Source organism: Diospyros lotus, chromosome 11, assembly GCF_014633365.1.
Source record: "Diospyros lotus cultivar Yz01 chromosome 11, ASM1463336v1, whole genome shotgun sequence".
In the NCBI taxonomy this organism is placed as follows: Eukaryota; Viridiplantae; Streptophyta; class Magnoliopsida; order Ericales; family Ebenaceae; genus Diospyros; species Diospyros lotus.
In genome coordinates this window covers 26,899,013-26,911,573 of record NC_068348.1, presented here as the reverse complement: position 1 = coordinate 26,911,573, position 12,561 = coordinate 26,899,013, and the positions used below count along the sequence as shown (strand labels likewise).

Below are 12,561 nucleotides of genomic sequence, written 5' to 3'. Positions count from 1 at the left end.
GGTTTAATTTGATCCTCAATAATATCGACTAACCTAAAAGATAGAAATTGAGGGGTAAATGTGGATAAACTTATGATTTTTTCACATTTTGGCTCTCGAATTTTATCCTCTTCTTCCTCCCAGGTTTCTTCTTTTCTTATATCATTTTGGTCTTTTTCTTCCTCCAAGGCTTCATTGACATCTACCTCACTGTGATCAACCACTCTCTCTTCTTGCACCAAAGGGTGTACTGTCCTAGGGGCATCAAGTTTCTCAATTATTTCTCCATTCCTTAAGACAATCACTCCTATGTCCTGCTCCTGACTTTCACTTTTGATGATGGGTTTTATTAATGGGATTTGGAGTGAGTTGGGATGGACAGGCTCTGACATGCTCAAAGTTTGTGTTAGCTGTGTCAATTGGTTCCTAATGTCCTCTGTAACTCTAATGGTATGTTCTTGACATTTGGACATTTGTGTAAAAATTTCCATTTGGCCTTGCATAAATAGATTGAAGGTATCTTCTAATGAACTCCCATGAGGGGGTTGATATGCATCGAATGTAGACCCTTCATTCGTTTGAAATGATTGAGGCTGGGAAAGGAAGTGCTCATGTGGTTGGGCTACAAAATCATTTTCCCATGAGAAATTTGGATGAAAGTGTGAATTAAGGTGATATGCATCAAAGTCCGAATGGTAGTTTTCCTCATAGTTCTGGTAATACATTCTCTCATAGTTGTGTGTGTGTGTGTAATTGGATTGACCATACAATACCTCCTTAAAAGCAGGTATTATAGGGCAGTCATCCGTTAAATGAGCTGAAGTTTCACACACAGCACACCAAACCTCAATTTCATGGTAAGTGGGTAACAAATGGGTAGTGTCTGATTGCAAATCAAAAGTGGTTTGCCTAAGAGGGTATAAATAATCCTTAAGAGGTCTAGACAAATCAGATTCAAAATGATAATTTTCATCATGATAAGTATCTTGTGCAGACAGATTGTAGTAATTTTGAGACATGAGTGTAAAGTTGACAATCCAATTGCAGGTAAAGACTCAGAATGATATGAAAATACTGTTTCAAAATTCTACCTGATCTCAGTCTCATATACAATGCACAAACAAAAATAAAGTAAAAGAGAAATAGAGTTACCGATTTTATCAAGAGATGCTTATTCTTTTATTTTTTTTATTTTTTTTTATTTTTTTCTTTTTGTTTTTGCCTTAATCTCCCCGGCAACGGCGCCAAAATTTGACTGCACTCTCACCCTGCAATTAAAACACAATAAAAACAAATCATAATAAAACTTTTATATTTTTTTTATTTTAGTGAGAGGTTTATACTCGCCAGTGTACGAGTGCAGTTGTAGTCCAAATTTATATTTATATTTTCTGGATGAATCCAGGTCGTCCACTGAGAGATTTATTTATGGCAAAAGAAAAAGAATGTCACACACACGCACACGCATTTGGACAAATTGACAACAAGATTTTTTATGGTTTTGTTTTTAGACAACAGATACTAGAAAATAAAGTAAGGCAAAAATTAAAATAAACATTAAACGTAAAAATATGAATTTGGATAGTGCTTGAGTTAAGACAATTTCAGTACCAACCCGTTGATTCCCAAATTTTAGCATAAAAGATTAGCAACATTAATTTAATTTCAGATATGAGGGTTTGTTATTAAATGCAATTAGAGATGATGATAGTTCTAGGTTAAGCAATCCCCATACATGATATGCGGGATTCTAATTTAAGCAACCACTATAAATCCAATTGCAATTAATACACAAAACAACTAAATTAATCATCCGGATTTGGGTATGATAGCGTTTCCAGTTCTAGTAACTCTCATACATGGCATGAAAGCTCTAAGTTAGGCTTACGCTCCAATCCAAACCTAGTGATTTTTTAATAATTAATACACACTCATACTGAAATTTAAATTAATATTACTTATTTAAAGCGCACCTTTCTTTGGGAATCATTGGCGTTGGACACTGTCCTTGCCTTAACCCAAGATTAGATTTAACTACTCATTTTTATTTGAAAGTTAATTGACATAAATTTAAATGACGTAATTTAAATAACAGAATTTAAATGACAAGAAATTTAAAGGCATAAACTAACCGGCCATTTAGGCGGTGAATAATTAAATGACAAGAATTAAAATTGCAGAAATTTAAAGGCACAAATTAACCGGCCATTTAGGCGGTGAATAATAAAGTAATAATAAATGACATAAGAATTTAAAAGAAGAAAGAAAAAAGTAAGATTATAAGAGAAAGTACTAAAGAAAATGAGAAAGAACAAGAACAATTCTCAAAGAGAGAATTATAAGGAAACAACTAAACTTTTATTCAAGAATAATAATCACACTTACAAATGCAATCAAGTGAGCTATTTATAGGCCACAAGATGCAATACAAACCACACAATTTCAATTATTCAATTAGACATAATTATATCTAATGGGCACTCACACACTTAAAGTTAAATGGATTTTAGCTATAATACACACCTAATATTAAATGGATTTTAGCTAAAATACATACCTAATAAAGCACTCATAAAGTTAAATGGATTTTAGCTATAAGATCCACCTAATAGTTAAATGGATTTTAGCTAAAAAACACACCTAATAAAGCTCTCACATAAAAAATAAAAATAGATTTCTATAAATTGGTTTTTAATCTTCATTAGGATTAAAGATAATCCTTGGGCCTTCTCAAAATAATATTTTCCATGGGTTGTTCAAATTGGGCCTTAATTCTTCATGGGCTTGAATTCTTCATGGACTTGATTTCTTCATGGATTTGATTTCTTCATGGATTTAAATTCTTCATGGGCTTGATTTCTTCATGGGTTTGATTTCTTCATGGATTTGAATTCTTCATGGACTTTAAGTCTTCATGGGCTTGAATTCTTCATGCCTAAAAAAAAAAAAAAAAAAAAATAATAATAATAATAATTTAATGTTATTAATAAATTATATATTATATATATGTATTACACATGGCACATATACATATTAGATTATATTATATATATATATATTACATGCATGCATATAATGATGTATACGTATTATATATAATTTTATATATTATTATTATTATTATTAAATTTTACTTTAAAATTTCATTTCATTCATTTTTCAATTTAAACTTGCATATAACCATAAAATATATATTAATATCTAATTTAAACCATTTTTAAGATCAAAAGAAGGGTATAATTATAACAAAATTTTTACAAAATTAACCACTAATCAGCCACAGGCCGGGCCGGGCTGTGGGCTCAATTTCTTTGGCTTGGCCTTTTGAACAGTAAAGGGCCGGGCCAAAGCCTGGCCCGTCTCGGGCTGGGCCAAAGCCCGACCCATCCCGGGCTGGGCCGGCCAACCCGCGGGCCGCCCGGCCCTTTTGACACCTCTAAGATCGAGGGTCTCCTACCCCTCATTGGTGACGATCGCACAGACGGGAGACCATCCCTCTCTTAGTGGTGACAGTCGAGGTGGGAGACCCACAATCTCATGCCCTTTCGAGGCAGTCTTATCATTGGAATGTTTTCTCGAGATAATAAAGATAATCACTAAAAGAGATAAAAAAAAAGTATCATTTGTAAGAATTTTAATTTTAAAAAATTTAGAATTATTTTATACTCCACTATAAATAAGTAAATTTTTATTTTAAAAAATATACATTTTTTATATTAGTGTGAATATTATCTCAGTCTTCAACATCTTCAAATAAAACATTGTTACATCTAATAAAAACAACATAAAGTTTACTTAATTATTTTGGGTGATTTGATGGGCAGAAATGCATGCTGTAATTCCATCATCACATTCATAGCCTTTACGTTTCTGGAGAGTGAAAATGATGGAAGAATTGAATTTTTAAACTAGAGAAAGTAAAGAGAAAAAAGAAATGCAATTGGACTCGTAAAGGGCCGATATAGTAGAGTTGACAAATGGAGCTGACGGTGCATGGGCTAGCTCGGTCGACTCATCCCCCAGCCTAGCCTGCTATTGTAGCAAACGGGTTGTGTTGGGTCAGTATTTTATGGTCTGCAGTCCAACTCGGTCCAGCCCACTAAAAATGGAGATGGTCCACCAAAATGATCCGCTTTGACCCGTTTATTAAGGGCTATGGGGCCTGGTTGAGCCCCCATTTCCCAGCTTGACCCACCTCTCTCGCAAGCCAAACTCGACAATTTGGCACACGAAATGGGTGGGGGCCAAGTAGAAAGCAAGTAAGGCCAGCTTGACTTGCCCATTTGCCAACTCTATGATATAGTGATAATTATACATTAGGGTTTTAATTTTATAGATAGAAAAACGGATTCAAGTACTCAACCCAAGGTTTTAATTTTTGGCTTTTAACTCCAACACCTAAGCCTTACCCATCACACTTACATATAAATAATATAAATGGTGAGATAAGCTTACACTTATACTTGTTGAATTGCAAATTTTTACCAATATCATTATAATAATATTTTATTTTTATATTCTTAATTTTTCTTGATTTAAATTTTTTATCCTTATATTCATTTATGTAGTTGATGGTTTAATTATAAAATTTTTATTACATAAGTGAGCGAGATATGTTTTCTTATTATAAAATTTAATAATAACATAAATTTTTATTATTGAACTGGCATTGTCCCTAATATGTTTTTTTCTTTTAGTATTTGAGAATAATTATAAAGAGTTGAACCTAAGGAGTGTAAAAGTATTAAAATGAGTTAGAAAGTTAGAAAACCTAAAAGAAATGCAATTGCATATTGGGCTCAGAAGTTATTCCAAGAGAGACCAAGGCGTGGAATAAGGAAGGTCAGCAACCGATTATCCCCACCACGATGGCCACGCCGCCGCTTCACGCGGCGGCTACGGCTGCAGTGCCACCCTTCTAACGCCGCAATGACGATACATGTGAATGGGAGACGTTATTGAAGTTAATTTGATTTTAAGATCTCAATTATTGAAGATGGCGTCGAATATTGACAAGGAGGTCCCCAAGTCAAAAGGAATCCACCAGTGGATACTCTTTGACTAGTCTTCCTCCCAATTATCAACCGTTCATGGCAGGATCTCCCTCCCAGTGCTGCTCAAGTTGATTATAATAAAAAATAAAACGAAGAATTTGGGCTCTCAAAGCTCAATTTCTCGCTTCATCACTGCCACACAAGAGATTCCACAGGATACGAATGAGACAGATTCATCCCACAGTTTGACTTGGAACCCATGGAACCCATCGTACAATCACAACAAAAAACCAGTTATTTTCCCTATAAATCCCCGTCAAGGAAAACAAACTAGTTTCAGGATGTGACTCCCGGAGAATTGTCGCCGGCGATGGCCTCTTCTCCACCCAGCTGTCCGCCGTTTGACTTCTCCGGCAAGTATTACTCCACCGAGGCAGGGGGAAGCTGCGTGAGGCAGGGCAGCTTCTTTGGGGGAAAAGCTGTGTTGAATCAAGGAGTTGGCTACTCTGTTATTCTTGGATTTGGGGCTTTCTTTGCTGTCTTCACCTCTTTCCTGGTACTTCCCCCATCTCTGCAATCTTCTTCTGTTCAAGAGATTTGGCCTTTTCAAGCCTTTCATCGCTTCTTTTCCGTTTCTTACAGTAATCATTTCCACTGATTCTTTGTAAAGTTCATGTCGCTTTTCCTAGACGATAAGAACCATGAAACGAGTACAACCAATACTAGGGTTCATCTACTTCTTGTAAAGTTACCACAGAAACCTTTTAGAAGGAGAAGAAAGTAAGTAACCACTCATATGTGGCCAAGGTTCACCACATAATTGGCTTAAATACGTTCAACTATTTGAACATTTTCGTTTGAGTTAATGACCACCATTGCATTCAAAAGCTCGAGTTTGTTGAGAAAGTGATCATTTTTATCCTTTTATCTTTTATATTATTATTATTTTTATTTTCCAAATGCATAAAATTATATTATTTAAATATTGGATTGGCAGTAGTGAGATTGGAATCCAATTTTATCTACTTATGTTCAATTCAACACTTCTACACTTCCTTGTATTGACAATTTGTTTCTGCCCCCAAAAACACTGATTACTCACTATAGTAACTATTTGAGAGCATTATTTGAAGCTCTAAACTTGTGTGAATTACCATTCTTCACCGTTAAATCTATTTTTCTTACATTGCAGGTACTAACTCTGTGTGGGTGTGTTTCATTTTGGTGCTAGGTTTGGCTGGAGAAGCGATATGTCGGATCACGCCACACGTCAGAATGGTTCAACACTGCTGGCCGGAATGTCAAAACAGGACTTATTGCTAGCGTAATTGTATCTCAGGTAAAGTGCTTAGCTTGCCTCTGTTTCTGCTAATCTGGAACTCCTTTGTGTTTGATATCAAACTAATGGCTTTGAAATTTTTATTGCTTAAGTGGACTTGCTCAGCTACAATTTTGCAAAGCTCTAATGTTGCGTGGCAATATGGAGTTAGCGGTCCTTTCTGGTATGCCAGTGGGGCTACTATCCAGGCATGTTGAATTGCTTTTGTTCTTCAGTTCTTGTTTCTTCAAGAATCCAAGGAGGTTCATTCCCATTGATAATTTTGTTAGTTTCTAAAATGAACAGGTACTCTTGTTTGGTGTAATGGCAATAGAGATCAAACGAAAGGCTCCCTATGCTCATACGGTGTGTGAAATTGTGAAAGCTCGGTAAGTCATTTGAATCAAAACATGTTTACTTGTCGACGAGCTTCAATTCCTTAACTCTGAAGGGTCGCCTCTATGTTACTTCAGATGGGGAACTGCTGCTCATCTAGTATTTCTCGTGTTTTGCTTCTTGACAAACATCAACGTAACCGCCATGCTGCTTCTTGGCGGTTCTGCTGTTGTGAATGCGCTCACAGGAGTGAACATCTACGCCGCAAGCTTTCTGATTCCCCTTGGCGTCATCGTCTACACACTTGCAGGGGGGCTAAAAGCCACCTTCTTAGCAAGCTACATTCACTCTGTAATAGGTATTTGCCTCTTTATATCCTACTCTTGTTTACCTTTTTTTTTTTCTGTAACTATCCTACTCTTGTTTTCAAGTTACAAACAACATATTAAGCCTTAATCCCTCTTATGTGGGGGTCGGCTACATGAATTGGAACTTATTAGTCATTTATTTCTATGACCTTGTCTTCTGTAAGGCCTTACATTTAGCTTTTTATATCGCCGGTGCTTATTTGATCTTTATAGCTCGTCTCTGGTTTCAGTTCATGTGGTATTAGTCATCTTTGTGTACTTGGTTTACACGGCAAGTAGTGACCTTGGCAGCCCAAGCATCATATATCATCGACTATTGGAGGTTGCAAGCAAATCAAGGGCGTGTCAGGCGCCCCTCTCCCACGATGGCCAATCTTGTGGCCCTGTGAGTGGGAATTACAAGGGCTCTTACCTGACGATGTTGAGTTCTGGAGGGCTAGTCTTTGGGATCATTAACATTGTTGGCAATTTTGGTACTGTTTTTGTGGACAATGTAAGTGTCACCCTCAACAATGTCCTTCAGCATTTTCAATGAAAAATGAATTCTCACCGAGCTTGTTATAGGGATATTGGGTAAGCGCCATTGCTGCACGGCCTTCATCAACTCATAAGGGCTACTTGTTGGGCGGGTTGGTATGGTTTGCTGTGCCGTTCTCTCTGGCAACTTCACTTGGTCTAGGAGCACTGGCCCTCGATCTGCCTATAACAGCAAGCGAGGCGAGCCATGGACTTGTTCCTCCTGCAACTGCTATCGCTCTGATGGGGAAAGGCGGATCTGTTCTTCTGCTCACTATGCTTTTCATGTGAGTTGCAAGCAACATGGCTTTCAAATCTCAGTTCAAGTTTCTTACTACAATAGAGTTCAGCGCTTTTCAAATGTTTAAGGCCTCACATTCTGGCCATTTCACTCTTTGTGATTCAAATTTTTACTGAATCTTGAAACTTAATTATTCCCACATTGTGTTCTGAAGTCTGAATTTCTGGCCAGGGCTGTTACATCTGCCGGTTCGTCCGAACTAATAGCTTTCTCCTCATTATGCACATATGACATCTACCGAACTTACATAAACCCGGATGCCAGTGGGAAGCAAATCCTCAAAGTGTCGAGGGGAGTTGTCCTGGCCTTCGGATGTTTCATGGGAATATTAGCAGTAATCCTAAACAAGGCCGGGGTTTCTCTAGGGTGGATGTACCTTGCCATGGGAGTGCTTATCGGCTCTGCTGTCCTTCCCATAGCTTTCATGCTCCTGTGGCGCAAAGCCAATGCAATCGGTGCCATCCTCGGGGCAATCATTGGCTGCATTCTCGGGATCATAACTTGGTTGTCGGTTGCAAGTGTTGAGTATGGAAGGGTCAATCTTGACACCACCGGCAGGAATGCGCCAATGCTGGCCGGAAACCTTGTCTCTATTCTTACTGGTGGAGCTGTTCATGCTTTGTGCAGTCTTCTATGGCCTCAGAACTATGACTGGGATACCACTAAGCAGATAACTGTGGTTGAAAAGGAAAAGAGCGAGCTGCCGGCTGAGGAATTCAAGGAAGAAAAGCTGATCAGAGCCAAAGCATGGATAGTGAAATGGGGGGTTGGCTTTACTGTCGTGATTGCTCTGTTGTGGCCTTTGCTCTGTCTTCCTGCCGGTAAGCTTGATAACCAGTTGCATGATCATTTTGCTTCAAACTCTATAAGTTTACCGTGTTCTGTTTTCTCTTGACTTCTGTATGTGATCGTGCTCGGTTGGATCCTAACAAGTTGTCTCAAAGCAATCCTAACGTTGACATGCAACATTCATCTATAGATTGAGCCATTTTCTTTCCAGTTTCCTTTACATATGTGGATCAAATGAGAAAAATTAACGGAAACTTTAGCATTTTTAATGGCATTAAGATTATGCCATTTTCTTAGACAGGACAAGCAATGCTTTTGCAAAGTTTTCTTTCGGATCATATCTGCTAATGGTTGTTTGTTAATGCAGGGCAATTCAGCAAGGGATACTTCACATTCTGGGCCGTGATAGCAATAGCTTGGGGCACCATTGGATCAGCTGGAATCATTGTTTTGCCATTGACAGAGAGCTGGAAGACAATCCAGAGCGTGATGCTTGGCATGTTTACAAACGACAGGCTCATGGAAAAGCTCGACAAATTGAATGTGAAGCTGCAGACGATCATGTCAGCGATGCCAGAAGCCGACAGAATTTACTTGCTTGAGAAAGAGAAGGCCAAGAAGAAAGAAGCTTCAGAGCAATTCGAATCCCATATTGTCCCTGCCTAATATATAGATTTCTCACTCAGTATGAACGAGGACAGGTTCAGATTCCGCTTGAAACTGAAGTGATGAAGAAGTGAAAATGGCGGAGAAATCAGGCTTGTTAATTTGAAATTTTCAACCATATGATGATTTATGAGCTTTGATTTTTAGCGAAGCTTGTCAGTACAAGGTGCTAGGAATTGTCACTACTACTGTAAAACAGTTTTCCTTGTCCCAACCGATATCCTGTTCACTAGCATGAATAAATGCAGCCAAAATTTGCCATGTTGGTTGATGCTAAAGCATAAATTGTCTGTTTGCTTACTAGAGCTCCAGAAACCCTCAATTAAATAGCGTGTTTTTACCTAACCCCAAATTTAATAAAAAGGGTATTTTTAGTTTAGGAGACTCCCTGCTTTGCAAGAATGAGGGCGAATCATCTTTGTAAGTGTTGGACTGAGCGGAAGACTCAACACAAACTTTACAGAATCCGAAAGGGCTTCAATAGATCAAAACCATTCAATCACTTACGAGATAAAATGAACCGCAAGCAAACCAGATAAGAAAAGATACAGAAATTAAAAGAGGGACACAACGGATTTACGGTGGTTCACCCAAATGGGCTACGTCCACGTTGAGTTCAAGAAGAAAGAGCTCACTGCACTAAATTGAGTAGGGTTACAAAATTCAACCATACAAACTGTACATCACTGGTTCGTCTAAACAAAATAGTCTCCCAATCATCACATATTGATTAGAAGCAAACCTAGAACCAACGATTACAACACAAACAAAGATACAAGAACAAATACGGAGCTCACCCAAGACGAGAAACTTTCCCGATTGATCTCCCTCCTTTCCCCCTTTCTTTTATGCGATTTTTTCCGTCTAATTTATTATCCCGAGGCACTGTTACATTTATACGAGAGTTGAACGGTTGAGATGGGATCTGATATAAGGCAGCATCGATGGCCATCAATTAATCATAGAGCATGATTAACAGAAAGGCAATAAGGACAAGCAAAGGGGTGGCGGGCAGAGCAAGGACAATCAAGAGGCGTCGGACAGCAGAGAAGAGGCCCTTGATGGTTGCAATGTGGCCCTCCATCAGTCGTTCACGTGGACTGCTGAGGTTGCCGACATTGCCCTCCAATCAAGACGACAGTGTTTTGATGCTTCATCCACAATAATCTCTACCTTGAAGTATCAAGAGGAGAATGAACCCAATACTCAAAAGATAGTGCAACATGCTTCAATTTCTTACCATCATCGCTCTTGTCAATTTAAGGATCAACTGACTTCAATGTGCAGCAAACTCAAGCAATGCTTGAACTTGGCTGCAGTCAAAGTCTTGGTTCCCATATCAACTAGATTATCCTCGGTAGAAACATTTTTAATTATCACAGTTCCATTTGTTACCAGTTCTCGGACAAAGTGATACTTTACCTCAATGTGCTCGGTCCTCTCATAATATACCGTATTTTTACAAAGGTGGATAGCACTTTGACTATCTGAAAACACCACCACTTTGCTTTGAAGCAAATTGATTTCTCTTAGGAGGCCTTGAAGCCAAATGGCTTCTTTAAAGGCATCAATGATTGCCATGTATTTTGCCTCAGTGGAAGACAATGCAACCAGGGGCTGCAATTGTGACTTCCAACTGATACAGTTACCTCCCAATGTAAAGAAATAAGCGGTAGTGGATTTGTTTTTCATTATTCCTCTTATTTTATTTCCTGGGTAACATTTTCTATTAAGTATAATTAGATTTTCCTTTTTTATCACTTTTTTGGGGGGGTTAATTTCTATGACCATAAAGCCCATCTTATATTGGAATTTAAACACTCATAATTAGACTAATTCTAAATCTAAAATTAGGAACCCAATTAGGATTTGGCTAAATCAAAATTCCTATCAAACCCAGGTCAATTCAAGCCCTAAGATGTATACGCAGCCATCGCTAATAATGGGCAATTATGGAATCGCCGTTGTCCTAGCATCATAACTTTGGGTAGACACCAATTAGGTTGCCCCTCTAATCAAAGCCAACTAAGAACCAACCTAAACCCTCCTAAACATCTGTTAGTCACGGCTGCCAATCCCAGTGCTCCTACACTCCACACATCTTGGGAAACCATCCTGTTCCTATATTCATAATAAGGCGTCAGTCACTGTTAGTTTCACTGAAACTGGATGCATCCATGTTGGCTATTCATAAATGTCGTCTCTCCATGGTTGTTTAGCAATTCTCTAATCAAACAGAATAACAAGAACGAAGAAGAAGAAGAAGAAGAAGAAGAACACTTTTACCACTTTTGGTTGGAAGGGAAGGAATTGAAAAGGTGATCCAACATGTGATCTGCCTTTGAGCCAGCTTTCTCTACCAATTCTGCGTCGCCTTTTCCTTTCCTTGGGAGGACAGACAGCTAGAAACGTAGGTGAAAGCTCTTCCATCTCCTTCCAACTCAGTAGCACTACACAATCAATTTACATATATATGTATGATTGAGCACTTTAGGTTGGCATACATTGAATTACACAAATAACCTTGTACATAAATAAATAAATAAATAGAATTATGGAAGCATTTGTAAGAACAAGTCGGCTGAGTTCATATTCTTGCAAAGAAAGATATCTGACTTTTATTGCCATATAAAATTGTAATCTATTCTATTAAATACTTGGTTTTTAAATTTTTATCAATTTTTTTATTTCTAATATACTCTTCGTCTTATTTAAAAAATAAAAATTAACTATATTAACAAGATTTTGTTTTTGGGATTAAAAATTACCTTTTTAAATTTAACAAGATTTAAACTTATAATCTATCTAAATTAGAATAAATTTGTGAACAATTTTTTACCCTCTGCCAAACTTATTTTGTTTAAAATTTTATCAAAAAAAATAACAAGAGACTCACCCTCAAGATTGATTGGAGACACACTTTCAAGATCGATAAGAGACCCACTCTCAAGATTAACGGGAGACTCACTCTCAAGACTTCTCAAGATCGGCGAGAGACTCACTCTTAAAATCGACGGGAGACTCACTCTTACAGCTAACAGGAGACTCACTCTCAAGACTAGTTAGAGACTTACTCTTAAAATCGATAGGAAACTCATTCTCAAGACTAATGGGAGACTCATCCTTAAGGCCAACGAGAGACCCATCATGTCGATCTCACAAACCCAACCCGACAAGCTCTCTCAATGGTATCACGCGCAGAGTATGAGGCATTGCAACGCCAACATAAAGAAATAATGCAAGCACTCCGAGAGATGGCAGGATTGCTACAAAATATTGCCCCATGTGTGACAT

At 37.8% G+C, this 12,561-nt stretch overlaps 1 protein-coding gene across 1 annotated transcript; it reads left to right on the top strand.

Annotated features, from left to right (window-relative positions):
- Positions 1-5,034: 5,034 nt before the first annotated feature.
- LOC127813281 (urea-proton symporter DUR3-like) lies at positions 5,035-9,538 on the top strand. Its single transcript, XM_052354174.1, has 9 exons — positions 5,035-5,529; positions 6,205-6,312; positions 6,405-6,500; positions 6,598-6,680; positions 6,765-6,985; positions 7,226-7,488; positions 7,560-7,798; positions 7,984-8,633; positions 8,969-9,538. The coding sequence occupies exons 1-9, from the start codon at positions 5,344-5,346 to the stop codon at positions 9,265-9,267; spliced, it is 2,145 nt and encodes a 714-aa protein (XP_052210134.1). The 5' UTR covers positions 5,035-5,343; the 3' UTR covers positions 9,268-9,538.
- Positions 9,539-12,561: the final 3,023 nt, after the last annotated feature.